At 43.2% G+C, this 26,057-nt stretch overlaps 2 protein-coding genes across 2 annotated transcripts; one reads left to right on the forward strand and one right to left on the reverse strand.

Annotated features, from left to right (window-relative positions):
* The first annotated feature begins 2,672 nt into the window (after positions 1-2,672).
* LOC133452379 (otolin-1-like) lies at positions 2,673-11,767 on the forward strand. Its single transcript, XM_061731649.1, has 5 exons — positions 2,673-2,678; positions 4,174-4,628; positions 5,377-5,453; positions 8,514-8,594; positions 10,431-11,767. Exons 2-5 carry the CDS (start codon positions 4,174-4,176, stop codon positions 11,354-11,356), a joined length of 1,539 nt encoding a protein of 512 aa, XP_061587633.1. The 5' UTR covers positions 2,673-2,678; the 3' UTR covers positions 11,357-11,767.
* Positions 11,768-18,490: 6,723 nt separating this feature from the next.
* LOC133451826 (tripartite motif-containing protein 16-like) lies at positions 18,491-20,241 on the reverse strand. Its single transcript, XM_061730968.1, has one exon. It carries the CDS (start codon positions 20,159-20,161, stop codon positions 18,491-18,493), a length of 1,671 nt encoding a protein of 556 aa, XP_061586952.1. The 5' UTR covers positions 20,162-20,241.
* Between the last annotated feature and the right edge of the window lie 5,816 nt (positions 20,242-26,057).

The following is a 26,057-nucleotide window of genomic DNA, read 5'->3' on the forward strand; positions in this document are numbered from 1 at the left end:
TAATTACGAAATATAAACAATATACTGTATACATTGGAATGAAAAATAATATGCTCATTATACCACAGTTAACAACCAATGAGATTGCAGGATTTCACCTTTCCATTTTATAATGGTATTTTTATGTCTCAGAGAGAGCAGGGAGTGAGGGATGGGGCTCTTGTGGCTCTTGCCTCTGACTGGTTGCCCGCCCCTGGTAGAGCGCTTTTCATGCATGTATAAAATGCAACACAAAGTGCTTTCCATAAAACGATAAAAAACAAATGAATACCTTTGATGGACAGATTTCCAGGCTCAGGTTTGGTTGTGTCAGGATGTGGTTTCTGCTTTTTGCAGACGATGTGCTCCTGCTCCCACGGTGGCAGTTCGCAGCCGGGTGTCAAGCATCCAGGATGAGAATCTGCCCCCCCCCCAAATCTGAGCCTGTGGTCCTGCTCCTCCACATCAGGAGGAGCCGGTGGAGGTGTTTCGGGCATCTGGTCAGGATGGAGGTGCGTCAGACACGTCCAACCGGCTTCTTCCCTGAGACGGAGGTCCTCAGGGTGATGAGACCTAAGAACCAAGAGGAGGCTGAAATGAGAGCAGAAGAACCGCCATTTATACCATTCAAGGGACTTTGAGAACTAAAGCTGATGGATTATTTTATCTATTTATATCCAAAACATTTGTAAAATTGTGGCTCAAATGGGGAAAAATGTGTGTAACGATGCCGTTGTTCAATTTAAGATTTGCCCCTAAGTGTCATAGTTGTGCCCCTGCAACTGTGAGTATCTGAATGCTCCTAATAGTTTGGACCCAGGATCTTATAGAGATTAAGTAAGTAAAGTTTATTTCTATAGCACCTTTCACAGACAACGGAATGTCACAAGGTGCTACACAAAAAATAAAACAACATCAATAATAACACGCAGGGCAGCTGACAGTCCTGCAAGGGCCCGGGACAAAATAATCTAAGATGGGCCCCCCTGCGCCCGGATCTCTCCTTCTCCCTCTTCCTCTCCTCTCCCTCTGCTCTTCAGGTTTTTATACAAGCTAATGGACATTAGCATTAGAGCTAGCCAGTTAGGTTAAGTTACAAGGTTGGTAAACGTTTCTTACCTTGCTCTACGCTGACTTTATTAATTCCAGCTTCACCATCACCCCCTTTTTAAAATATTGGTGTAGATAATCTCTGAGGCCTCTATTTTCTTCTTCTCTTCTTCTCTTTTCTCTTCTTTTCTGAGCACCGGACTTGTGCTGACCGGACATTTTGACCGTTCTAATGGTTGAATTAAATGATAACGTCAAATTTTGATCAGCGGCCAAACCATTTTTGTGTTGGGGGTTCTTGACCACAAGGACAATTAGGAAGAAAACAAATAACAAGCTTTTATGTAACTCAAATACACATACAACTCAAATATATTTTTTTCCACAAATAGGCATATTTTGAAACATTTTGAAAAATGATTCCATAATTTAATGAGAATTATTTTATTTATTTATTTTTTATTTTTTTCTTCAGTTCTGGGCCCCCCCCTACCCTGGGCCGGGGACAACCGACCCGTTTGTCCCCCCCTATCGGCGGCCGTGATAACACGAATAAAACACTACAATAAAAGTATAAAAATGATAAAAACAAGACAATACCGATAAAAAAAAGAAAAGCTTCCGAAGAGCTCCTAGAATCATCTAAATATCAACAAAAAAGGCATATGTAGAGAAGAAAGGTGTGGGATGATAACAGAGATGAAGTGATGAAGGAGGAATGAAGGGAATTTCCTCAGAAAGGAAACATTTGGAGATTTACTTTATAATTGCAGGTAAAAGTAATCCGTTATCATTTAACTCTCCAAATCGTCCGGTTGCAGCCAAAAGTGCGGGTGCGTTTGTGCATATCGTGTACCAAGATGATCCCATGAGATGAGTCGGCTTTGTTGAGTCTTTGCTTCCTGCTGCAGAACAAACGGATAAATGAAAGTAGGCTGCTCATTGTGAAGCCTGGCTGCTTCCCGGTTCAGATTACGGCCCGCTGAGCATCCGCCTGTTCAGGTGATGAAAAACAACGACTTCAAGACTGAAGACGAAGATTCCAGATGTGTGAAAGATGACAAGCAAGAAAACCCGTGCAGGACAGACACATGTATTTATTTAGGTTGGTTCTTGTAAACTAAGGTTTTTTTTTTTTTTACTTCCCACCATCCCCAGGTGCTTCTCAGTGGACGTCACTGAAATGTGCCTTCAGACGAATCGTTCTCCTGAACTGTTGTTACATGAACGAACAGAATCACAGAGAAATCAGCTGATGACAAAAACTTGTTGCCTCAAAATAATCAACACTTCTTTGCACTGGAAGCTGAAACGTCTGAGAGACTTTTATCGGGAGGATGAGAGAAAGAGCAGGGTGGAGAATAATGGAGTGATAATGAATCAGCATCTTTTGTTTCTGCTCTGAATGCGTTCTCGCAGTTTCACGGTTAAGGAGGTCACATGGGGACGCAGAGAGGCCCAGTTCTTCTTCAGGAGGACAATGAAAACACTCCTCCCCCTCCTCAGCCTTTTGTACTCGGGCCGTCAGGTAACACTGAATATGGAAGTTTTGTTTTGGGGCGATGCTTATAAATCCATCCCAGCCTCGTCCATCCAGCTCATCTTCCATCACGCTGCTGAAGAGGATGCTGTGCGGCTCGGACGGCACGGTGAGTCTGTTCCGCAGCTGCAGTAGGAGGATTTGGTTGGCACATGATTTCTGATCAACTTTCTATCGTCTGGCTGGAGCACATTTTTACGAAAGTAAAAGCAGTGAAATGAGAAAGAAAGGTTTATAGAAGCGATCTCAGGTATAACATAGGTGCTTACTGACATCAGAGGAGGAGAAGCTGCAGAAACGAATAGAGCTGGGTATCATCACTGACCTCCCAAGTCGATACGATTTCTGATCCGATTCAATACAATTCGATATCGATATTTTAGTTACAATACCAATTTTGCTTTGGCAATGGAAGGGATTCTCAAAAAAAAAAAAAAAAAAAAAAAAAAATCAAGGGGCACGGTGGCGCAGCTGGTAGTGCAGCCGTCTCACAGCAAGAAGGTCCTGGGTTCAATTCCTGCCGGGGAAGCTGTGGGCGCTGAGTGCGTGTTAAAGTTCCCCCACGACTTCAGCACCCTGGGAGCACTGGGTGATAAAATGGGGAAAAAAATCAGGATTAAAAAAAAAAAAGATATATATATATATTTTTTTAAATCTATACTTGAATTTATGTATCGATAATCATTCCTAGACATGTATATCGATAAAATATCGATATACCAATACTTTTAACCCACCCCTAGAAATGAACGCGTGTCATCTTGACATAAGACAAAAACCAGTGGCTGAGTTTAAACTGGGATAAAGACTTTGGTTTAGCGGCGTGAGCTCCAGCTCATCACCGTTGGGGATGCTTCCTAACCGCAGAAAAAAAAACAGCTTTTCAGTCATTTATTTCTTCATTAAAACCAAACCAGTTGGTCAAAGTGGTTTGATTGATTGATTTGATTTATTTTGTACATGTAAAATACAAAAAATAAAAAAGATAAGAAAACAAAACAAAAAAACTAAATAATTTCTTCCTTTAACACTTAATATCTTAATTTACATCTGCAAAAAGGAGTAGGAAGAAGTGTAAACTTATTTAATCCTATTCCCATTCACTAACCATTTATTAACAAGTATTTATAACTAACTATACTATAATTATATTCACACACTGTACTCACACACTTACCTATACATACATACATACATATAGTTGAATATTTCTATATATTTGTACACACATGCCCATATAAATATTTCTATAAATACACTTATTTGCACCATACTATCTCTATATTAACTCTATCTGCTCTATATCTATATATATCTACATACACACGTGGTGAAAGTAAACAACTGAAATGTGGTTGCACGATAAAAGTCAGAATGTCCTGCTCCCAACGGGACCAAAACCCAGAGAGAGGAGAGCAAGGTGGTCCGGAGAGCCGTCTACTGAAAAAGCTCAGTTTCTTGGGCTCTTCGGCCCGGTTCTGGGAGAGGTTAAGAGCATCTGACTTTTGAACCTCAGAGTTCTGGCCAGAGTTCGGGGAAGAGCCAAGAAGGATTACGAAAGAACTGATTAAGACCTGAGCTCTGCTATTTTCTGCTTCCTCCAGATGTTGGCGAGCCAGCTAGGAGTCCTCGTCCTGTCCTCCATCTGCTCGGGAATGCTGCTCCGCAACACCACCTTGTCCCTGTCCTCCTCCGAAGAGGAGGAGGGTTCCACCCCCGACCCCAACACCTTCCGCTGGCCCAGAGCGGACGGCAGCGGGCAGCCGCCCGAGGATCAGCGCACGTGGTCTCCCCTCGCTCGCAGCAGACCGGTGAACATGCCCCCCGCGGGTCAGCAGGGGCCGCCCAGCGGAAACCAGACCGACGGCTCCGACAGCCTGCGAATGATGGTCCCTGATTCGCTCATGCCCCCGATGTCCGACCCAGCCATCTGTGACATGCTGTTCAACGCGCCGATTCCACCGCCTGTGGACGCGATTCCATTCTTCTGCATCTGCTCGCGCTGCAAAGGAACTGTGGGGCCCAAAGGAGACCGTGGAGACCGGGGCCTCCCAGGCATGTACACTGTCTTTTTTCTCTCAACATTATCTTTATTTGGTTATAAAAATCCTTCCAATGATACACAAAAATGAAAACAATTCAGAACATCAAGGGCAGCTGAATTATTATCCAGCATTCGAATCATATTTCATTACAAGTCAGGTATTTATGAGATATCGTAAAGCAACACAACAGAAAAAAGAAAGAAAAAATAAATAAATAAATATATTTAAAAAAATAAAAAAAATAAAATCCCAAACAAAACAAGAAAGTAACAACAATGTAAATTTTTCAAGGGTTAGCCCAAATTATTTCACCATTGTGCATAGTTCAGAAAGGACATTTTTTTAGAACACAGCAGAGGATCACTGGTAACTACGCCTCATCCGCCCCAGACCGCTTAAATCCACACTCTCCATATATTCCATAAAAGGACCCCAAATGTTTTGAAATGATATTTTCCCCTTTATAATGTAAGTAATCTTTTCCATAGGTAAAGTTGTAGACATTTCTTTAATTCAGTTAATGAATTTTGGTTTACTGATACTCTTCCATGAGAGTGATGTACACTGTCTTACAATCATCACAAGTTTATGCATTTGTCTTCATCCTGAAGTAGGTCGCGATGGCCAGAAATGTAAAACTAGCCATCTGGGTATCTAGGTAATACAGGTCGTACGCAGCGTTCAGAAGAAGTGAATCCCATAATTACAAACCAAGATGTGACGACTATGAAAGCTCACCTGATTGTCACCTTCCTCAGGAAGACCTGGAAGCCCTGGGAGACGAGGGATGACCGGGTTCAAAGGCTATCGGGGATTCACGGGCCCCCAGGGCATAAAGGGTGAGTCACACACCTGTACTGTAACTGTAATAACACAGTAATAACAGACGTCAGGTCCATTTTGACTGCAGTGGCTGCAGCGGAGAACCGACGGCAAATATTCTGCTTATTTTTATAATGATTGACCTTTACCATTTCTTTTAAATGCTTTATTATGTTTTTGACTGATTTCATTCATTTGTTTACTGAACCATACCTTGAAAATGGAGAATGGAGAAAATGGAGCTTTATAATCATTCAGATTCTAATTTCCCAGCGGTCAAAGCTTGCGGCGTTCGTGGGTAAGTTTTTGCTTTTGAACTTCCTCGTGGGAAGTGCCGTCCTCAGCTTCCTCCATGTTCCTGTCTCTGGTTGACTTCTGGGCCCTTCTGTCAGTTTAATTGTTTAATTAGGATCCCCATTAGCTACAGCATGACTGCAGCTCTTCTTCCTGGGGTCCGCCAACATTTTAAAATAATACAGTACTAATCATAACATTAAAGCAAACCACATAAATTTCCACTAGATAAAGAGAATATCAAATTAAAAACGAAATAAAAAGCAGAGACATTCCACAAAACGAAGACAGCGAAATGAGAACAGTTAAGAGTTAAGTTAAGAGTTAAGAGTTAACAGTTAAGAGTTCATCGGAGGTCGTCAAAAAGTCTGAAAAGCAGTCCATAATTTCATTTTATTTGTAGTCTAGAACTTCACAACAGATCTAATACAGAAAAAAGAAAGAAAAAAATACATTCAACAACAGTCAAAACCAACTATGTTTCAATTTCCAGCATGTCAGACAATCAGTCTCAGCGAGCTGCTTGTTTAAAGGAGCATGAGGCACGTTAAGTTTTCTAGTAATAATGTCAGATGAAGCGTTCCAAACCAAAAAGAATGAGCCCTCTAGTGTATCTCTCCGTTACCTTGAACAGGCTGTGTGCTGCAAAATGTGCTGCAATTGTGGGGCCGAATTTCCCGCGCTGGGCTGCGGATGTGACGTCACATGACGCTGCATGCACGTTCTCCCCGTTCTCCCGTGCCGGCTTCACTGTTGGCTGCAGTACCCCCAACGGCCGTCGTGGTGAAGGGTGGCGCTAGAGAGTCTAATTTCTTAAAAGGAGCCTCAAGCTCCTTTAACTGTTTGTTAGCATGTTAGTTAGCGTGGTAGTTAATTATTATTAATTTTCCCCAATAGTATATTTTTTTTCAACACATTAATCCCATCCACCATAACCTTGAAAAGTTCCTGCATCTCTTTTTCTCCTTCTCCATGTTTAGTGACTGACGGTTAAGACCAAACTACCTGTATAAATGTTGTTTGTTGGCGCGTGCAATGCAATGACATATTTTAAGAAGTTCTTAAGTAGGAAAAATAAGAAATTCGTAAGAAATGACAGTTCTTAAGAAAATATTGAGGAATTTCACTTAAGAACTTCTTAATTTCAGATCTTAAGACATTTCTTAAGATCGTTCTTAAGAACATATTGGTGAATCCGGCACCTGGTTTGTAAAGAAAATCAACTTGCTGAGGAGACAAACATATTTTTTTAAATCTATTTAGCCTTTATTTAACCAGGAATAATCCCACTGAAATTCAGAATCTCTTTTGCAAAGGCCAAGAGAGCAGCACAGTATAAAATACACACTTGAACAATAACAAGAAAACAAAGATAAAAACAGTTTGACCAACCACATCATTACAGTATAATCACTGTGCATGCTAGGGTCACATAGTCCTTGATCCAAGCTTTAAAATCCTCCATTCTTGGGAGATAATCCAATTTAAGATGACTCTGCAATTTATACCAGGACGATGGTGCAAATGCTTTGAAGGCACTTTCCCCAAAGACAGTTGGGGTTCGAGGAATAGTGTACATTATCAATCTGTCCTGCCTGAGACTCTAGAAACCAAGAGAGAACACAAGGATGGCCTTATGAAGAAAACACCACCAGAGTTCACCTAAATCTGTTGTCAAGTCCACCTCTTTTTCCCTCCAAAGGACGCAAGGACAACTCAATTCCAATTTCCGACTCAAACTTTTATTTTTCTTTAGGTTGGTTGGTCACTTCGTCACAATAGGTTGTAAACCTTTAAAAACAGAAACAAAAGTAAACATCTTAAATTAATCAAATATCTTAAACATTTTTAAATTGTGAATTTTTAGTAAAGTTTTAACATTCATAACAGAATTGTAACATTCTCACCTTTGTATTAGCCTTCTGTATTCTATACTGTTAATTTTTCAAACTCAAAATGAAATATTTTCTTACTGAAAAATGAAACATTATCTTGGTGTAAACTCATTCAACACTAAATCAATGAAGTTAATGCTGCAATGCTTTCATTAACCAAATCTACACAGCAGTTAAACATAAACTTGACCATATTCAGCAGCATTTCACAAACTATGAAAGCAGATCAAACATTTCAGCGACCATTGGACTGAATCCATGAGTGGACATGGAGCTTCTTTCCTCTGAAGTTTGTTTGTTGGACTAACTGAGCTTCCCCCAGTCTTTCTCAGGTGCTCAGAATCATAATGACTGATCAGGTGACCAGCAGCCTGCTTGCTGCTACTGATGCATTCTGGGAAGTGTAGTTGGGATCCATTCCAGAGATTCAGCTCAACATCTGTTATAAACCTTAATGCTGCACGAAACACTGAATGCAGCATTTCCAGAGAGAAGAGATTTGCATTCATGTATAAGATATCAGCATAATCAAGTATTGATACAAACGTTGCCTGAATCAGTCTTTAAAGGAGAAACAACTTTACCGGTAGTTTCTATAATAGAAACTCAGTTTAACCCTGAGTTTCTTTGTAAGACACTCAACATGGTATTTAAAAGACAAGTAAAATCCCAAGTATTTGTAGACTGAAACTTTCTCTTCTTGTGTAACAACGTGACAAGAATCCTGTCTTCCCTGATTTTGAAAAGCACATTCATTTAGTTTTGTCACAATTGATTACGATTCCTCTGAATAACGTTAAAAGCAGATTGTAATTTTTTTTAGATAGTAGATATTGTATCACATCTTCAGTTATTTCTGTAACTCCTGTTTTTTTGTGGCTGTTTCAGGTCAGAAGGGCGACGCGGGGGAGAAGGGACAGCTTGGCATGATCGGTTTTACCGGGATGAAGGGCCAGCGGGGATTCAAAGGTCTGCTGGGATCACAACGCGTGATTTAAGATTGACACTTAAGACCTAACCATTCCTGAGCTGCAGCTTGGTTTCAATGGAGGGAATGCGCATGACGTCACAGATGTGACTTCACAGTAGGTTACACCCACTGAGTGGCAGAAAGACTGAGTGGCAGCGTAGACTTTCAGTTTGAGCAACTGGAAAACATCTAAAATGGGAAAGAGCTGTTGTGCGATTGACTGTACTCATAGATTTAGCAAGAAATCGGAGTTATCATTTTACAGACTGCCAAAAATAAGCTAAGAGAAACAAATGGATCGCTGCAATTCGCAGAAACCGAAACGTGGATTTGTGGTTCCCATTTTGTATCAGGTAATGTTGGATTTTTGGGTAGCTAACGTTAAACGGTCAAATCATAAAGTTCTGTGTCCTCATCACCTTAATTTCACCAACAAATCCTGACTTGAAGTCGGACCAAACGTCAAGACTTTTGTCTGCCTTCAAGCTTTGCTCCGTGTATTTCCCCGGCGTAGAAATTAAGTACATATAAATATCAGGAAACTGGATTTGTGGCCAAATATTAATGTCCATGGACCACTGGTTCTTGGTAACTGTACCAAATATTAATGTCCATGGAGCACTGGTTCTTGGTAACTGTACCAAATATTAATGTCCATGGACCACTGGTTCTTGGTAACTGTACCAAATATTAATGTCCATGGACCACTGGTTCTTCAGGAAACTGTACGGGTCACTGTCAAGTCCAACTGCCTTTAATTTAAGCCAATAATTGGCTGTTATCACGTCTTCTCAACTAGTTGCAGACATTTTTGCTGAAGTTTTGCCACTCAGTGCAAGTAAGGGGTCCAGTGGGGAAGTGACGTCAATGCATACTAGGGGTGTAACGATACACTAATCTCACGATACGATACGATACACGTTATTGAGGTCACGATAACGATACAATATTATAGCAGTATTTTTTTAACAACCTTGAATGAGGAACATTTGACTGGAAAAAATGGTCTTTTATTTGAAAGACACAAAATGCAAAACAATGCTGTGCGTTTGCCCTATTGTTACAGTTTGTAACACTTTATAACTGTTTAAGTTTTAAAGAGAAAACCAGCCACAAACTGAACTAAAAGTAAATGTCAGGTTTGCATTATGCATCTTCAGTTTCATACAAGTACAAATATTTTGCCACAAACTGAATAATTTCTCTCATGTATGATTTAACTTTTTTCTTTTCCAGAAATTTAACAACTAAAATTAAATAAATAAATAAAAGTAAATAAATAAACTATGAAAAGTCCCAAACTCCAAATGCAACATGACTGTTATTTAGTTTATGCCAGAGCTCAGAGCTTCACCTGCTCCAGCCTGAGGCCGTAAGGTGAACCCCGTTATCGTTTCATCCTCCCACCTTTGGGGACGACACAGTCTTTACGTAATAAAAAAGATTGATTCATGCTCACCTTACAAGTAAAACCCTGCAAGATTCCCGTGATCGGGACCGCAAAACGGTACCAGTTTCTTCTGAGCGTAGTCAGATTTTGGTCCGCGGGTCGAGGTCGTCACGTGATCCCGCTGCACCAATAGGATGTTACTAGTAAACACAATATATTAATATTAATAACCCAATATCAGCTACAGTGGTCACCTCCACGACAGGTATCGTGACGTTTTTCTATCGCAAAATTTCGTGGCACGATATATTGTTACACCCCTAATGCATACCCTCTATTAAGATTAGAGCTCAGCATTTCTAAACTGGTTTTGAGGAATCAGAAGAAGGTGCTCTGCAAAATCACATCCAACTGACATGATCTCATGCTTTGGTTTTGTTTCCAGGGGAGAAAGGTGACCAAGGATCGATGGGCCCCGCAGGTTCCCAGGGGCCCCAGGGTGAAACGGGCACATGCCCCGCCTCGTGTGAAAGTGTCCCCGGAGCACATGGACCACAAGGAGCGCCTGGTTCAGTCGGAGCCCGGGGCCTGCCAGGGGTGCAGGGATCTGTGGGGTCCAAGGGTATCAAGGGTGACACGGGGGACCTCGGTTTGCCCGGGGACCCCGGTTTAACTGGTGAGAAGGGTGACCAGGGTGAGCAGGGGATCTGTGAGTGCACAGATGGAGCAGATGGTACTGATGGAAGACCAGGAGAAAGGGGAAGTAAAGGGGACAAAGGCGACACTGGTGCAGAGGGCTCACAGGGCCTTGTTGGGTCGAGAGGCAGCCAGGGTGATATGGGTCTCATGGGGCCGCCCGGTCCCTGCTCCCCCGCCATCCAATCAGCATTCTCCGCATGTCTCAACCAGTCATTTCCTAAAAAGGACTGGCCGGTTTCTTTCCCAGACGTCCTCAACAACAGGCAGGGGCACTACGATCCATTGATGGGCACCTACACGGCCCCCGTCAACGGCACATACGTCTTCTCCTTCCACCTGGCGACCGCGGAGAGACCTCTGAAGGTCGGAATCTTCCGAAACTTCTACCCCATCATCAAAGCTACGGAGACGTCCACCCAAGCCACCACCAGCCAGACGATTGTGCTCCACCTGGAAATGGATGATAGGATTTGGCTGCAGGTGAAGGACTACACAACCAACGGCATGTTTTCTGGCAGTGAGAGCACCAGCACCTTCTCCGGGTACCTGCTGCACCCCGACTCCTGCGATGTTCCCATCAACCGACATCATCACCTTGTCATGAAATCTCCCCCTACGGGTGGTTTTGGCTGGGACGGTCCACAGGTCAACGCCACCCACGCACCCAATTAGGCGCTAGTCAGCGAAATGTTTTTAGTTAAAGCATCCGCAGACACCCAATCAAACTCTGTGGCTGTATCTAACGCGCATGTTTTAAAGGAGGGGTATTTGCACCGTACGCTTCTTGAGATGAGGTCATGCAGTCGGGCTCTTCTCTGTCGTCTGATGTGATCCGTCATCAATCTGTATCCCCTGTTTCCAGTACTCAAGTTGTAAAAAAAAATCAGGGGGGATGGTGGATTTTATCATATGGGGACAGATAATTTGTGCTGATTACAAATAATATAATATATTACAAATAATAGCAGTGACCAAAACACCTGCAGAAATACTGCAGGAATGACATAGCAGCAGTTAAATGCAGCCTTCTGTAAGCTTTAAATATCCACTGGGCTTACATCAAATACATCAAAACACAACAATAAAAAACACTTTTCTGAACTTATCAATATGACTCTGTCCTTCACAGGATAAGTAAAATGGATCACTGCAAAAACTCAAAATATTAACAAGAATTTTTGTCTTATTTCTAGTTAAAATGTCTCATTTTAGTAAAAAAATCTCATTACACTTAAAACAAGACTCTTCACTGGAAAAAAACAACAATTTTCACCTGTTTCAAGTAGATTTTCACTTAAAATAAGTAGAAAAATCTGCCAGTGGAACAAGATTTTTTTACTTGTAATAAGAAGATAAATCTTGTCCCACTGGCAGATTTTCCTACTTATTTCAAGTGAAAATTTACCTGAAAAAGGTGAAAATTGTCACATTTTTCTGGTGTTATTTTTCTGGTGATGACTCTAAATGTTGAAATAGCAGTAAAACCACATTCATTGATGAAATGACATAATGGATGAAAAGGGGGGATGGCAGTTTTACAGGGGGATGATTTGGACCGTTTTTATTTCAGGGGCGATTCCATCCCCCCTCATCCCCCCTCAACTCCAGTACTGCTTGAATCGGATGGGAGGTCAGTCCAGCCAGATCTTAACGACCACTCCAGCAATTAGTGCAACTAAAATATTTATGAATGTTTTTTTGGCGAAATGTAACCGCGGGTTGGATTTTTTAAGAATTGAAGCTCCGCTCCATCATCATCAGTACAGGATTTCTGACCTGATTGATTTATTGATATCTTTTATTTTGAACATAAGCAAACAAAAACATGAATACATGAAATAACAGAATAATAAATCAATAACATGAAAAATAACAATAATAATAAATGTACCATCGTAAACAAAGTAGATGAGAATTAGTAAATATAACACCAAATGTGTTATGCTCGAAAAAACTTGACCCGCGTCAGATAAACGTGAATAAAAAAATGTCAGGATTGTTTTCTCACTCAAAGTCGGCTGCATTTCTGAAAACTGGACCAATTTACTGAAAAACTATAAGATGTTTCGATAAGAGAGAGAAAAATACCCCTCTTTTAAACGTGATTTGATCCAACCCTGCACCTCGGCAGGCTCGCATGTGCCAGGCTGATGAGAATCTTTAATTAAACTCCATGTAGTCGTCGACGTTGGAAAGAGACCTTCTCACGTACGACTGCAGGAGTTCAGACCCGTTCTCATGTTAAATGTTTTAAAGAATACACAACTTTAGAAGATATCTTCATTTAATCGGCATGAAGGGACTTGCTAAAGCTTTGTTTTAGAGCTTTAATCATTTTGGCTTTTCATAATAAATGTGATCACACTGCAACTAATGCTTCGATTTTAAGTCCACCTACTTTTTATTTTATAAAGCTTTTTTCAGGCAAAAGTTGCCTGAGGTTTGTTTGCACGATAATGTTTTGTTTCTCAAATTGATGTAAGTTTAAATGAATAAAATGCTTTTAAGTCTGGCTACAGGATCGGGACGGGAAGATTGAGTTTTAAATTAATTTTTGCGTCGGAGGTGAAACTGGATGGATCCCTAATCTGGCTCTGGTCGTTTTCGAGCTGTTTTTAGCAAATGATGCCAGAACAGTCGTAAAAACTGAAAAATTAAAGTTAGTTTGGTTCCTATATTTGACCATAAATGAAGAACACTTGAAAATGCTTTGGTTGAATAGTCAATATTTTCCTTGAGCAGGTGCTGAAGGATGCTGTCCAATAAACTGGACATGGAGGAACCAGGAAGTACCCCTGAGAATTAGAGAGTGATACAGAATTGTGGGTAAAACTAAAAAGAGTTGAGCAAAATTCAGGTTTTTTTCAAATTCTCCGAAACAATTTGTCAAACTGCTGGACTTGTTTTGTGAAATAAAGTTTGACAAACCTACTGGTGTCTCTGACCCAAATAAGACGGTAAATTTGTGGACTGGAGAAAAATCTTTTTAGTGTGTTTGAGAAATGTCTGAAAGCCCTGGAGCTGAGTACTCGGTTATATATCCTTTTTCCATCCTGCTTTCCTGTGGCAATCTGGTGTACCGTGAAAACCTGCTTCAAGGGTTGCCATGGTAGCAAAAATCCCCAAGACGGATGTCAAAGGGATACACGCCCTTTAAATATCTGGCTCTGCCCCGTAAAACCAACTGCTATTGACATAGCTGTGAAGATGTGTACAGTTATACTGTATTGCTGCCATTTTTTGATCCAGTCATGTCACCTAAGTTGTTGAGCCACAGCCCAGAGCATTGTGGGTAAGCACAATCTAAACAAACAGCACGATATCCAGGGTAAAGGTTTCGGGGTCAGGCGTAAGCGTAAGGACAGGGTGGAAGCTTTGATCGAAGTTCATTCAGATGAAAATATATCTCCGACCGCTGGAAAATACCACCACAGGGGAGGAGGGGAACCGTGATCCAAAGGTTCGGTGCATTTGATTTGGATTGGGACATAACTTTGTTGCAGCTGAAATGTACACTTCAAGGAACATAGACTTCCTGTCCTCTGATGGAGAGGGTGGGGAACACTGTCTGAGGTCCAGGTTGTTATGGAAACACCAGCTGGTCAAGTGCTGGTTGTTGTTGGTAATCAGTCCTACGATGGTGGTGTCATCAGCAAACTGGTGTTGGGATGGGTGGAGGAGCAGAATGAGTGAAGAGGGAGAAGAGGAGGGGGTGAGGACACACCTCTGCGGGGTTCTGGTGTTCAGGACGAGTGGAGGACGTGCAGTCTCCCATTCTGATCACCGGAATTGCCGGAACAGAGGGGGGGCAGCGCCCCCGTGAATGTTACGAGGTGAAAACATGGTACTGCACTCTATTGTCTGTGAGGAGGCCGAGATGAGTTGAGAAAAAGAAAAGATTAACCAATAAGGGGCCTCATTTATAAAAGAGTGCGTAGGATTCATACTAAAAGTGTACGTGTGCCCAAAAGCCGAAAAGGGCGTGCGCAAAAAAAATCCTGATTTATAAAACCGTGTGCACGTACACTTGCACGCAATGTTCGCTTTATAAATCACATTCCAGCTGGAAGGTTGCGCAGGTGAATTTGCCTCATATCCCACCCTCTACACGCCCACTTTTTACCATAAATGGTGAATGCAAAGCACCTAGCGACTGTATTTGCATATAAATGAACCTGCCGATCAACAGTGTTTTACACTCAAAAATCTGACTGAGATCGAGATGTTGTGGATGAGGTGGAGGCCAGGAAAACCACATTATTTGGTGGTCACAGTAATGGTATCACTAACAAAAGAGTGAGTTTCTTGCCAGAATCTGATTTCTGGCTGCGGGAGCGCGCACAACAGCCCGTTGAGCGATATCGCTGAAACGTCAGATTTTCAGATTATGAAGCTCAAGAATGAGATCGAATCATATTTAGGTAGAAACAACCTTTCATTAACTGTATTTGGCCTTCAATCAATTTTTGGCAGGTAAAAAGACCCATTTTCAGGGGAAAAATCAGATTCTGGCAGGCAATCACTTTTTGGCACGACACCGGCACGGCGTGTCCTGCACCGCGGAAACGTTGTGCAGAAAAGATACAAAAGAAATGCAGCCTCAACAGAGCACACGCCAGATATGATGATTTATAGATAGATAAATAGATAACCTCACCTGCTAGATAACCTGATATGATTGATTGATTGATAGATAAAACAAATATTAAAGGATTAAAGGAAGATAAATGCAGCCTGAACAAGGCAAAAGCCAGATATGATTGATAGATAACCTGTTATGATTTATTGATAGATAAAAAAAAGCAAACAAAAAAAAGCAAAAAAAAAAAAAAAAAGCAAAAAACATAAAATAAATGCAGCCTCAACAGGGCACAAGCCAGTGTCCTATTTGTGCCGGTCCCAAGCCCGGGTAAATGCAGAGGGTAGTGTCAGGAAGGGCAATTGGGTTAGCATACTGTTCGTCAAAGAATGAGAAGATAGATAGATGAAGATAGATGAACTGATATGATGATAGCATAGTTTTCTATGCATTTTGGGGGCTTGACCCCCCACCCTACATTTCAGTCTGCCCACCTTAGTGGGCCTCGCTAAATCCGGCCCTGACACACACACACTATCACACCATTCACAAAAATAACGAACAAAGATAAGAAAAATCACGCAAAATCGCGCAAAATCGCACAAAATCGCTCTCAAAGCCCGAGGCTAAACTGCCTATATTGTTATAATAAAAGTCTATATTGAGCTTTACTCGAGCACTACTACTACGAGAATTATTTTCTTTGCATCGTTAATCAGATATGAATAGAAATGTTTAAAGAGATTTGAATATGAATATATATTTTTCTTTTTCTTTCTTCACCACCTCCCCTGTCTTTTAATTTTCTTTTTTAAGCATAATATAAACTTAACAAGAAAGCGTTGGTGCCCGACTCGTCTTCCTCCGGTGAGACAGCTGAGTCATCACTTTTAGCTCCGCCCCCTTTATTGTGGGATGTTTGTTCATGAAAGCACAATGAAGACGAACAGGATCTGTTACTGACGTAAACACAGAAGCTCCAGCCCGACGCTCGTCATCAACAGGCATTTTGCAGGTTGGTCTGGAACGTTCATGTGTGTTAAACACAACACCAGGAGGGAAAAACACCAGCAGTGGTGTTTGGAAAGTGAATGTTGCTGCACATCAATCTGGAAATGAGTATAAAAGCAAAACCAGACCCCTAAACTTTCTGGAGTTTAGAGTTCTACAGTCGGACAAATTATTCACACGTGGAAATTCACCTGGGTTTCAGATTGAAACCCAGGGGTGGGTTTCAGTCTGGTGCCGTGTTTGTTGGGTCACCTGTTGAAACAGATGAGCTACCAGCACCCTGGTCGAGTTCTTTTTCCGGATCTGCAGTTCTTCAACCTTATGGAGTTTATTATAACACGTGGTCTTCAGGTGGCTCCGAGACCAGAACATGACCCCCCCTCAGTTATTACAATAACAGCTGAGCACTCCCCTGGGATTGGAGAGACTGAATCCTGAGTTTCACGGGGACCAATGGAGGTCCCAGTGAAACTCAGGATCCAGAAATATGTTCTGTTGTGAAGATGAACTCTGGACTTTGGGATGTTTCACGAGGAAAACTGCATCCATTTGACTGAAATATTAGATTCATGTTTTCTCCCTCATATCTGAGTCATATCCTGAAATGAAGACAGAAGAAAAAACTTTGTTGAAACATCAAAAGTTTTATTTCTTACGAAACATGAAATATCTTCAACAGATTTAGACATCAATGTTGTGCCCCAGAGGGGATGCTAATTCAGTTATTGAAGAGTTATTAATTATTGTTGAAGGACAATCCTTAATAATTAACAAAGTAGATTAATTATCAAATTGAATCTTCAAAATGACTCAATCCAAATGGGGCACCACCTGACGTAATCAGGAAAATGATAACTAAACAGCAAAATGAGTCTCAAAGTAAGTTATTCTTCAGAATAATAGTGAAGGGAGGGGTCAAAGCACAGACCTTTGCAATCAGCAGTTGTGAAAAATATGTATAAAATAAACACAAACAACTTCTCTCATTCAAATTGATCAGAATGTATTTACACAAGTATCAAAAAGATGATAAAACAACACTTAGGATACATTCTGATGGCTAAACTACACAAAAACAACTACTAACAGTAAATACAAACTTCTGATTACGTGTGTGTGTGTGTGTGCGTGTGTGTGTGTGTGTGTGTGTGTGTGTGTGTGTGTGTGTGTGTTGTGTGTGTGTGTGTGTGTGTGTGTGTGTGTGTGTGTGTGTGTGTGTGTGTGTGTGTGTGTGTGTGTGTGTGTGTGTGTGTTTGTGTGTGTGTGTGACAAAAACAAAAACAATAAAATAAACAAACACGCTTAAACTAATGAGCACACTTGTGACGGGATCAGCGGTCCAGCTCACAACGTAAAACTAAACTTGTGTTAACTAAGTTTCTCTGCCGGGACACAAAACAGCCTCTTACGTGGATCTTCTCCGTGTCTCCCTGTGGATGAGGGGATGCAGCATGGGCACAGCAGCTGACCTTCCTTCAGCTTCAGGTCGGTCCAAAGGCGTTCACGTCGAGGCATGTAGGGTCCCTGGTTCAGCTCCTCTGGGGCTCGGAACCTCGTGGGTCACTTGTGCAGCACTCCAGACAGACCGGATCCCGGCCCGTAGCTAGTTGCACTTCATGCTAAACTAGGAGCTGTGACCTGGAAGAGAGAGGAGAAGGCAAGAGAAGAACAGAGAGAAGAGAGGCAAGAGATAGGGGGAGTCTGCTCTTTATAGCTGGGCCCAGGAAGTCAATGGCTCTTCCTTATCACTGAAGGGCCACATAATGTAAATCCTGCTTGAGCTTTGAGTCATGGAGGTTCCTTTGTTTCCACCATGTGGTCAGCTGCAAGGAAAATCAAGGCTGGTCTCAGAGCTAGGCCTCAGAGCTGGGCCTTAAAGTTCCCACTGTTCATATAATCACATAGTTACATAGTTCACATCGGACTGTGGCCCAACATCAACAACATGTGATCTGCAGAACTGCGTGTTTTTATGTTCAGGTTCATGAAGCTGGAGAAGAATTTTGTGACTAAAACATAAATACACATTTAGAGTTTCAGGTTGATGAAATAAAATAGCCTATAACATCCCATAAATTACCAGATATAAGAGCGAAACCTGCAAAACACCTGAACAACAATGTTCCTCTACAGTCAGAGTTTGAGATGTGGATCTCTGAACGGTGAAGAAACATCACAACAATCAACTCTGACTCATAAACACGGAGAAGGAAACTCTATCTGAGTTTACAGAGCTCAGCTGAGTCTCCAGAACCGTAAACCCAAACTCCAGCGTGTAGCGGCTGAGTGAAGGTGGTCTGGACTCTGTGGAGGAGGGTCATGGTTTCAGAGACGCTGTAGAAGGACAGAACACCTGCTCTGTGATCCAGGTAAACTCCTAATCTGGAGGACTGAGGACCTGAGATGGAGGTTTTGATGTCGTTGTACCAAAAGTCATATATGTCTGAGTAACACCATAGTGCCCAAGATTTGTCATTTCCTCCAAATGCACTTTCATCCCCTGATCTACTGATATTCTTGTATGTGACTGCTGCAACAACTACCCCTGCTTTCTTCTCCACCTCCCAGTAACGATGTCCAGTCAGAATCTCTCTACTCAGGACCTGATGCCATTTAGTGAATCTGTCTGGATGATAAGAATAAGACTGACGTTTCTTCATAAAAGTCACCTTTCTGTACCCCTCTGACAGTAACAGCTGTGTGTTTGCTGTGTTTGGATCCAGAGTGATTTCAAATGAATATTTCAAGAATCTAGCTCTGCTCGTTGGTTCTGGTTCTGGTTGTGACAGTAAAACATCCACATCAGTGATGGTCAATGAGACGTTTGTCCACTTGTCTTTCAGGATGTCCTGTAGTCGACCTCTGACCTCTGACAGAGCTGCTGCCACATCCTCAAAGTACCTGAGAGGACGGATGTTGATGCTGGAGGAGTATGTGGACTCACTGAGTGGTAACAGTGAGGGGTAGTTGTGGAGAAACTGGTTGTGGTCCTCGGTGTCTGAGAGCTGCTTCATATCAGCCTCTCTCCTCTTCAGGTCAGTGATCTCCTGCTGCAGCTTCCCTTCAAGCTCTCTGACTTGACTCACTTCAGTTTCCTGCTGGGATCTGATCTGCTGCTTCACATCAGAGCTTCTTTTCTGGATGAGAGAGATCAGCTCAGTGAAGATCTCCTCACTGTCCTCCACTGTTTTATCAGCAGACTGATTGATGGCTTTCACCTCCTGCTGAAGCAGCTTCACATCTTTCTCTCTGTCCTGGATCTCCTGCTGGATTTGTTGTCGACTCACCTCCACCTCTCTCTGCCTCTCAGTCCTTTCTGCTGCAGCTGAGACTGTGTCGTGGCCTTTATGTTCATCCACAGAGCAGAGATAACAGATACACTTCTGATCAGTACGACAGAACATCTTCATCACCTCGTCATGACGGGGGCAGATGTTGTCCTGCAGGTTTTTGGAGGGATCCACCAGCTTGTGTTTATTGAATGCAGATGAATCATGATGAGGTTGAAGGTGTTTCTCGCAGTAAGAGGCCAGACAGACTAAACAGGACTTGATAGCTTTCAGTTTTCTCTCAGAGCAGACATCACAGGCCACATTTTCTGGTCCAGCATAGCAGTGATCAGCAGGAGCAGCTTGGAGTCCAGTCTTCTTCAGCTGCTCCCTTAAAGCTGCTAACATGGTGTTTTTCACCAGTTCAGGTCTCGGTGTGAACGTCTGTTTACACTGAGGACAGCTGGGGAGTTTCTTCTCTCCTTCATCCCAGAAGTTGTTAATACAGTTCATACAGTAACTGTGTCCACAGGGAATAGTCACCGGATCCTTTAGAACCTCCAAACAGATCGAACAAGAAAAGGTTTCCTGGTCCAACTGATCTCCTTTCTGTGCCATTTCTCCTCTCGATAACTGAGACTGAGACAGTTTAACTTCCTTAAGGTGAAAATAGTCTGAGCTCTGATCTACAAATCAGGTGTGCAGAGAACGGAGACTGTCAGCTCTGTGTTCAGCTCGTGTTGTTCAGACCCGTCTTATACTGCATATCTGCAGGGGAGGGAACCAGGAAACCTGCTCAGACTGAATCTGCCGGTTTATCAGGCTCTAGCAGGAGATGATGTCTGAGATAAAAAAATTTCAACTCTTTCAGAACAGGAAACGTTCCTGTTTCAAACAACTATCAGTGTCACGTTCCAGGTTTCCAGGTCATTTTAACGCCAGTTTCTCAACAATGACACAGATACATCAAGTCTAGTCAAGTCAAACTTTATTTGTATAGCACATATACAAACGGCTGAGCCGCAACCAAAGTGCTTCACAGAAAGTGCTTAAAAAGCGACGACATAAAAAAAAGGGACAAGAAAAGGGCTAAAAGACAAAATCTGGATAAGACAATATAAAAAGACACCAAATAAAACCAAGGGAAAAAAGGTGGGTCTTTAACTGAGATTTAAAAATATTTAAAGACTGGTCCGCTCTGTGGCAGGTAGGCTTCTGCCTTGGCAATAGTTCTCAGGTGGAAGAAGCTTTTACGAACTACTGCACTGACCTGCTGCTCAAACTTAACGGCACTGTCGAAAATCACGCCCAGATTTCTGACAGAGGGCCTGATTTTAGAGGCGAGAGGGCCCAGGGCATTGATGGAGAAGGCTGGAGAGGTTTTTCCGAAAACAATGGTCTCGGTCTTGCTCTCGTTGAGGTTGAGGAAGTTTCTACCCATCCATGCTTTGATATCAGCCAGACAGTCAAGCAGTGGATGGAGTGCAGCCTGCCCATCAACCCTGAGGGGGAGATACAGCTCGACATCATCTGCATAACAGTGGAAGGAGATGTTATGGTTATTTATGATTTCCCCTAGGGGTAGAACGTACAGCAGAAAGAGGATGGCGCCTAGTATGTAGCCTTGAGGGATCCCGCAGGTGAGGGGGGCAGCAGACGAGATGGAATCACCAAGCTGTACAGCAAAGCTTCTGTTGGCCAGGTAGGACTGAAAAAACTTCAGGGCTGTGGCTGCACCAAGGCATGCTTGAAGGCAGCCGGGACGCACCCAGAGAAGAGGTTGAGGTTGATCAGCAGTAAAAGGATGGGGGCAACTGAGTCGAAGACTGCAGAGTCCTTGAGTAGATAGGAGGGAAGGTAGTCAGAGGGGCAGTTGGAGGGCCGAAGATGTCTAACTGCATTAGAGAGGGAGGATAGGTTACTGGGGTCAAACTGCTCGAGGTCAGCTGGCTGGGGGAAGGCGAGTGGGTCAGGGAGTGGGGTGGCAGGAGAAGTATCCGTAGGCTGGAGTGCTGCAATCTTATCAATGAAGAATTTTAAAAAGCTATCACAGAGAGCAGGTGAGGGCACACAGGGGATTCATTTCGGGGATTTATAAGATAATTTAGTGTGTTGAAAAGAACCTGGGGTTTGTGACTGTTTCTGGAGACCAGGGAGATACATGTTTAACTTGGACTCTAAGCTGTTCTTGGTTATTTGAATAGAACTGTGAATAATAGAGTTCTTGCTGAGGTCACGGTGACTCTTCAAAAAGATGTGCTTCTTATCAGAAAGTCACTGGTTCAATTGCCAGTTTAGATGCGTTAAAGCTTTAATAAGTGGGACAGAACATAATGTTTCCTCTGATGTTCTAATCAGTCTGCTCAAACAATAAAAAGATCCATCCTTTATCCAGGCTGCATTTACTGACAGTAGGAACACATTTTTCAGCTCTGCAGCAGCTCTGAACCGGTTTGGTGGAAACTCTCTCTCTCTCCCTCGCTTGCTCGGCGATTGCTCCCCAATCCTGCCATAAACTCGAAAACTTTTTCAATTAATCCTGTCCTTTGACAATCAAGAAAAAAGTTAGAGAGAGACAGAGAGAGACCCTTTTTCCACCAAACCAGTTCCAGGGCTGGTTTTAGGCCAGTGCTGAATTTGAAACAGGGTTTTCTGTTTCCACTGACAAAGAACTGGCTCTAGGCCAGAAAAAATGGTTCCAAGGTAACAACTCTACACTCTCTGCTTACGTAAGTAGTTAATTCCTCTAGCCCATCAAAGAGTTGGTGCGACCTTGGAAATGTTTTTTTCTGGCCCGGAGCCAGTTCTTTGTCAGAAGAAATGAAGACGAGGTTCGGGAAGTCACTGCTATTTAACAACCAGGGAGCGCTCTTATTGTCAGCAGGGGGCCTGCTGTAAATCGGGGTCCCTGACCAATGCACTGTCCCTGCATCACTTTCATCCTTCCCCCCTTTATTGCCCCTAAGGAGAATAAACTGAAAAGCCTGCTGGGCTTTGGAGTCATTCCTTAATTTCCTTTGTTTCAAGACCATGTGGTCATCGTTAAGACAATTTGGTCCTAAAATCGAGGTTGGTCTCAGAGATAGGCCTCAGAGCAGGGCCTTATAGTTGAAACTAAGTCTTCCCATGTTCACATAGGACTGTTGCCTAAGAGTAAGCTAGCAACAGTCAAACGAACCAAAACAACTGAAACAAGTCAAACGGAGGCAGTTTTCCTCCTGAAACATCCCAAAGTCCAGATTTCATGTTCACAACAGATCATATTTCTGGGTCCTGAGTTTCACGGGGTCCTCCATTGGTCCCCATGAAACTCAGGATCCAGTCTCTCCAATCTCAAGGGAGTTTTCAGCTGTTATTGTAATAACTGAGGGGGGGGTCATGTTCTGGTCTCGGAGACCACCTGGAGACCACTTGTGTTGTAATAAACTCTATAAGGTTGAAGAACTGCAGATCCTGAAAAAGAACTCGACCAGGGTGCTGGTTCAACAGGTGACCCAACAAACACGGCACCAGACTGAAACCCACCCCCCTGTCCACGTTGGCCTCATGCGTCCAGAGGACGTGGTCCCACACGTCTGCAGGTTTGTGAACCCCAGTCCTGCTTCTGTGTTCTTGTTGCACTGAAGAGGTTTCCTCCTGGAACTCTTCCAAACCAACCATCCTGGTTCGGCCTCCTTTCGATTGTGATGTCATGGACTTTGATGTGATTGACAGCTGTCCTGAATGTTTTCCACATGTGAATAATCTGTCTGACTGTAAAGGGTCTGGTTTTGTTTTTTTTTTACTAATTTCTAGATTGATGTGCAGCAACATTCACTTTCCCAACACCACTGCTGGTGTTTTTCCCTCCTGGTGTTGTGTTTAACACACATGAACGTTCCAGACCAACCGGCAAAACGCCTGTTGATGACGAGCGTCGGGGTGGAGCTTATGTGTTTACGTCAGTAACATATCCTGTTAGTCTCCGTTGTGCTTTCATGAACAAACATCCCACAATAAAAGGGGCGGAGCTGAAAGTGATGACTCGGCTGTCTCGCCGGAGGAAGACAAGTCGGGCACCGACATTTTCTTGTTAAGTTTATATTATGCTTAAAAAAGAAAATTTAAAGACAGAGGAGGTGGTGAAGAAAGAAAGAAAAGAAAAATATATATTCATATTCAAATCTCTTTAAAGCAGCACTATGTAACTTTTCCACCTTAATATCATATTTCCAGAGTCATTGTGATGACTGTGATCAACTTACAACAGGTTTAATGACACCTCTGTCATGGTCTGGGGGGGTCTGTATCACCTTCACTGGCACTATGTAACTTCAAGGTGCATGGTATGGTCCACACTAAAAAACTACACATTTTTACGGCTTTGACTGCTTTACGGCATATGTCACTTCCCCAGTGGTGTAAAGTAACGAAGTACAAGTACTTCGTTATTGTACTTAAGTAAGATTTTTGAGAATTTGTACTTTTATTGATACTTTCATTTTTCTGTACTTTTACTTTTACTTCGTTACATTTTCAAGGAAAAAATCGTACTTTTAATCCGCTATATTTAAAATTGGACACGTCGTTACTCGCTACAAATTAAAGTCTTACATTAAATGAAAATGTAGGCTATTGCCGTGAGAACAGCACAGCGGGGGCTGATTTATGGTTCCGCGTTACACCGGTGCAGAGCTACGGCGTAGGGTACGCGGCGACGCACACCCTACGTGGAACCATAAGGCGGACGGGAAGGAAGGGGGGCGAGTGAATTGCCCGTGATTGCCCGGCGGCGGCTCCATGATGAGACACCTGGGGCGGACGGGGAGACTCGGCCTCCCTGAGAAGGAGACGCATCTACCGGGGGAGTTGCGCTGCAGAGGCGGGCCGGAAAGGCCGGAGGAACCGCCGTCGCGTCGAGGGCCGATGAAGACTGAAGCCTGAATTATCGGTCCGCGTTAAATCGATGCAGAGCCTACGCCGTAAGGTACGGCGTAGGGTACGCGGCGAAGCGCACCGTATGGTGTGTGTCGCCGCGTACCCTACGCCGTAGGCTCTGCGTTGGTGTAACGCGGAACCATAAATCAGCCTTGAGCCGACGCTCAAGCCGACAAAATTAAAATGGGGTAATGGAAACAAACGCTAAAGGGGTCAGAATAATATCACCATTATTTTTTTTTTTTAAATATTTTTATCCCGGTTTTTTCCCCATTTTATCACCCAGTGCTCCTACCTAACAGTCCTGGGCATTGACATCCTCTACCAACCCCGGGAGGGCCCTGCACTGAGCTCAGGTCTCCTCCTTAACCTGAGGAGTGAGCAGGCCGCATCTTTTCACCAGACAGGGTGGGGTTTCTCCGGCCGAACGTAGCGCGTGGAAGGATCACGTTATTCCGACCGGATCCTCCCCACCCCATCTGGCGCCCCGGTTGGCCAGAGGGGGCATGTATAGCCCAGGACTGTGTGCATGTTTTTTGTGAGGGTAGCTCACATTAGCTACCCAGGGGAACACGGGGAGAACATACAAACTTCACACAGAAAGATCCTTTCGCCAACCCCACCCAGGGTGTGGGCGCTGAAGTCATGGGGGAACTAACATGCACTTCAGCGCCCACAGCGTCCCCGGCGGGAATCGAACCCAGGACCTTCTTGCTGCGAGACGGCTGCACTACCTGCTGTGCCACCGTGCCCCATATCACCATTATTTAGAGTTGTAAGCAAATTCCTGGATTCTTCATTTCTTTGCAATCCTTTTGAAAATAATTTTGTACTTTGAATTTTGTACTTTGTACTTTGTACTTTTTACTTTTTACTTTTTACTTTTGTACTTAAGTACATTTTACACCATGTACTTTCGGTACTTTATTATGTTTAATTTGAGGTATTTTTGTACTTTTACTTAAGTACAATATTTTTGTACTTTTTCCACCTCTGCACTTCCCCCTCCTTCCCGATTCGTAGTTGAGATGAAAGCTGGGCGGGGCTTGGAGCGCAGAGCTCAGCAGAAGCTGGTATCATGGCCGAAGCAGCGAAAAAAACAAAGAAAATAAAAGTTTTATCGGAGGAGGCGAAAAAAAGAAAGCGGGAGAGTAACAAGTGATGAAGAATTTTGACAGCTTGGCCCCCTGCAGGGGGAGGTTGCCCCAGTCCTACCTCCTGCAGGGCTTTGAACTGGACTCAAGACCTTTTGAGGTAGCTCCAACTTGCTACCCAACTTCCTACCCCCCGGGCAGATCCCGACACCTGGAAGTTGGTTCAAACAGACATGAATCAAGAGAGCACCCCATGGGGTGATTTGGAGGTCTGTGTCAGTCATGCCAAATGTCTGATAATGACATTTGGCCCGATTCACATCCGACTGTAAATTACTTTTTGTACTACACCCGCCCTACGAGGGCCCATTCCGGGTTTTGGAGGCAGGGGACAAATATTTTGTGGTGGACATGGGCGGTAAACCGGAGCGCCTCTCCATTGTCTGCCTCAAACCAGCTCACTTGGACGTGGGTAAGCCTGTGGAACTCGCCCAACCCCCCAC

Source organism: Cololabis saira, chromosome 10 (genome assembly GCF_033807715.1).
Source record: "Cololabis saira isolate AMF1-May2022 chromosome 10, fColSai1.1, whole genome shotgun sequence".
In the NCBI taxonomy this organism is placed as follows: domain Eukaryota; kingdom Metazoa; phylum Chordata; class Actinopteri; order Beloniformes; family Belonidae; genus Cololabis; species Cololabis saira.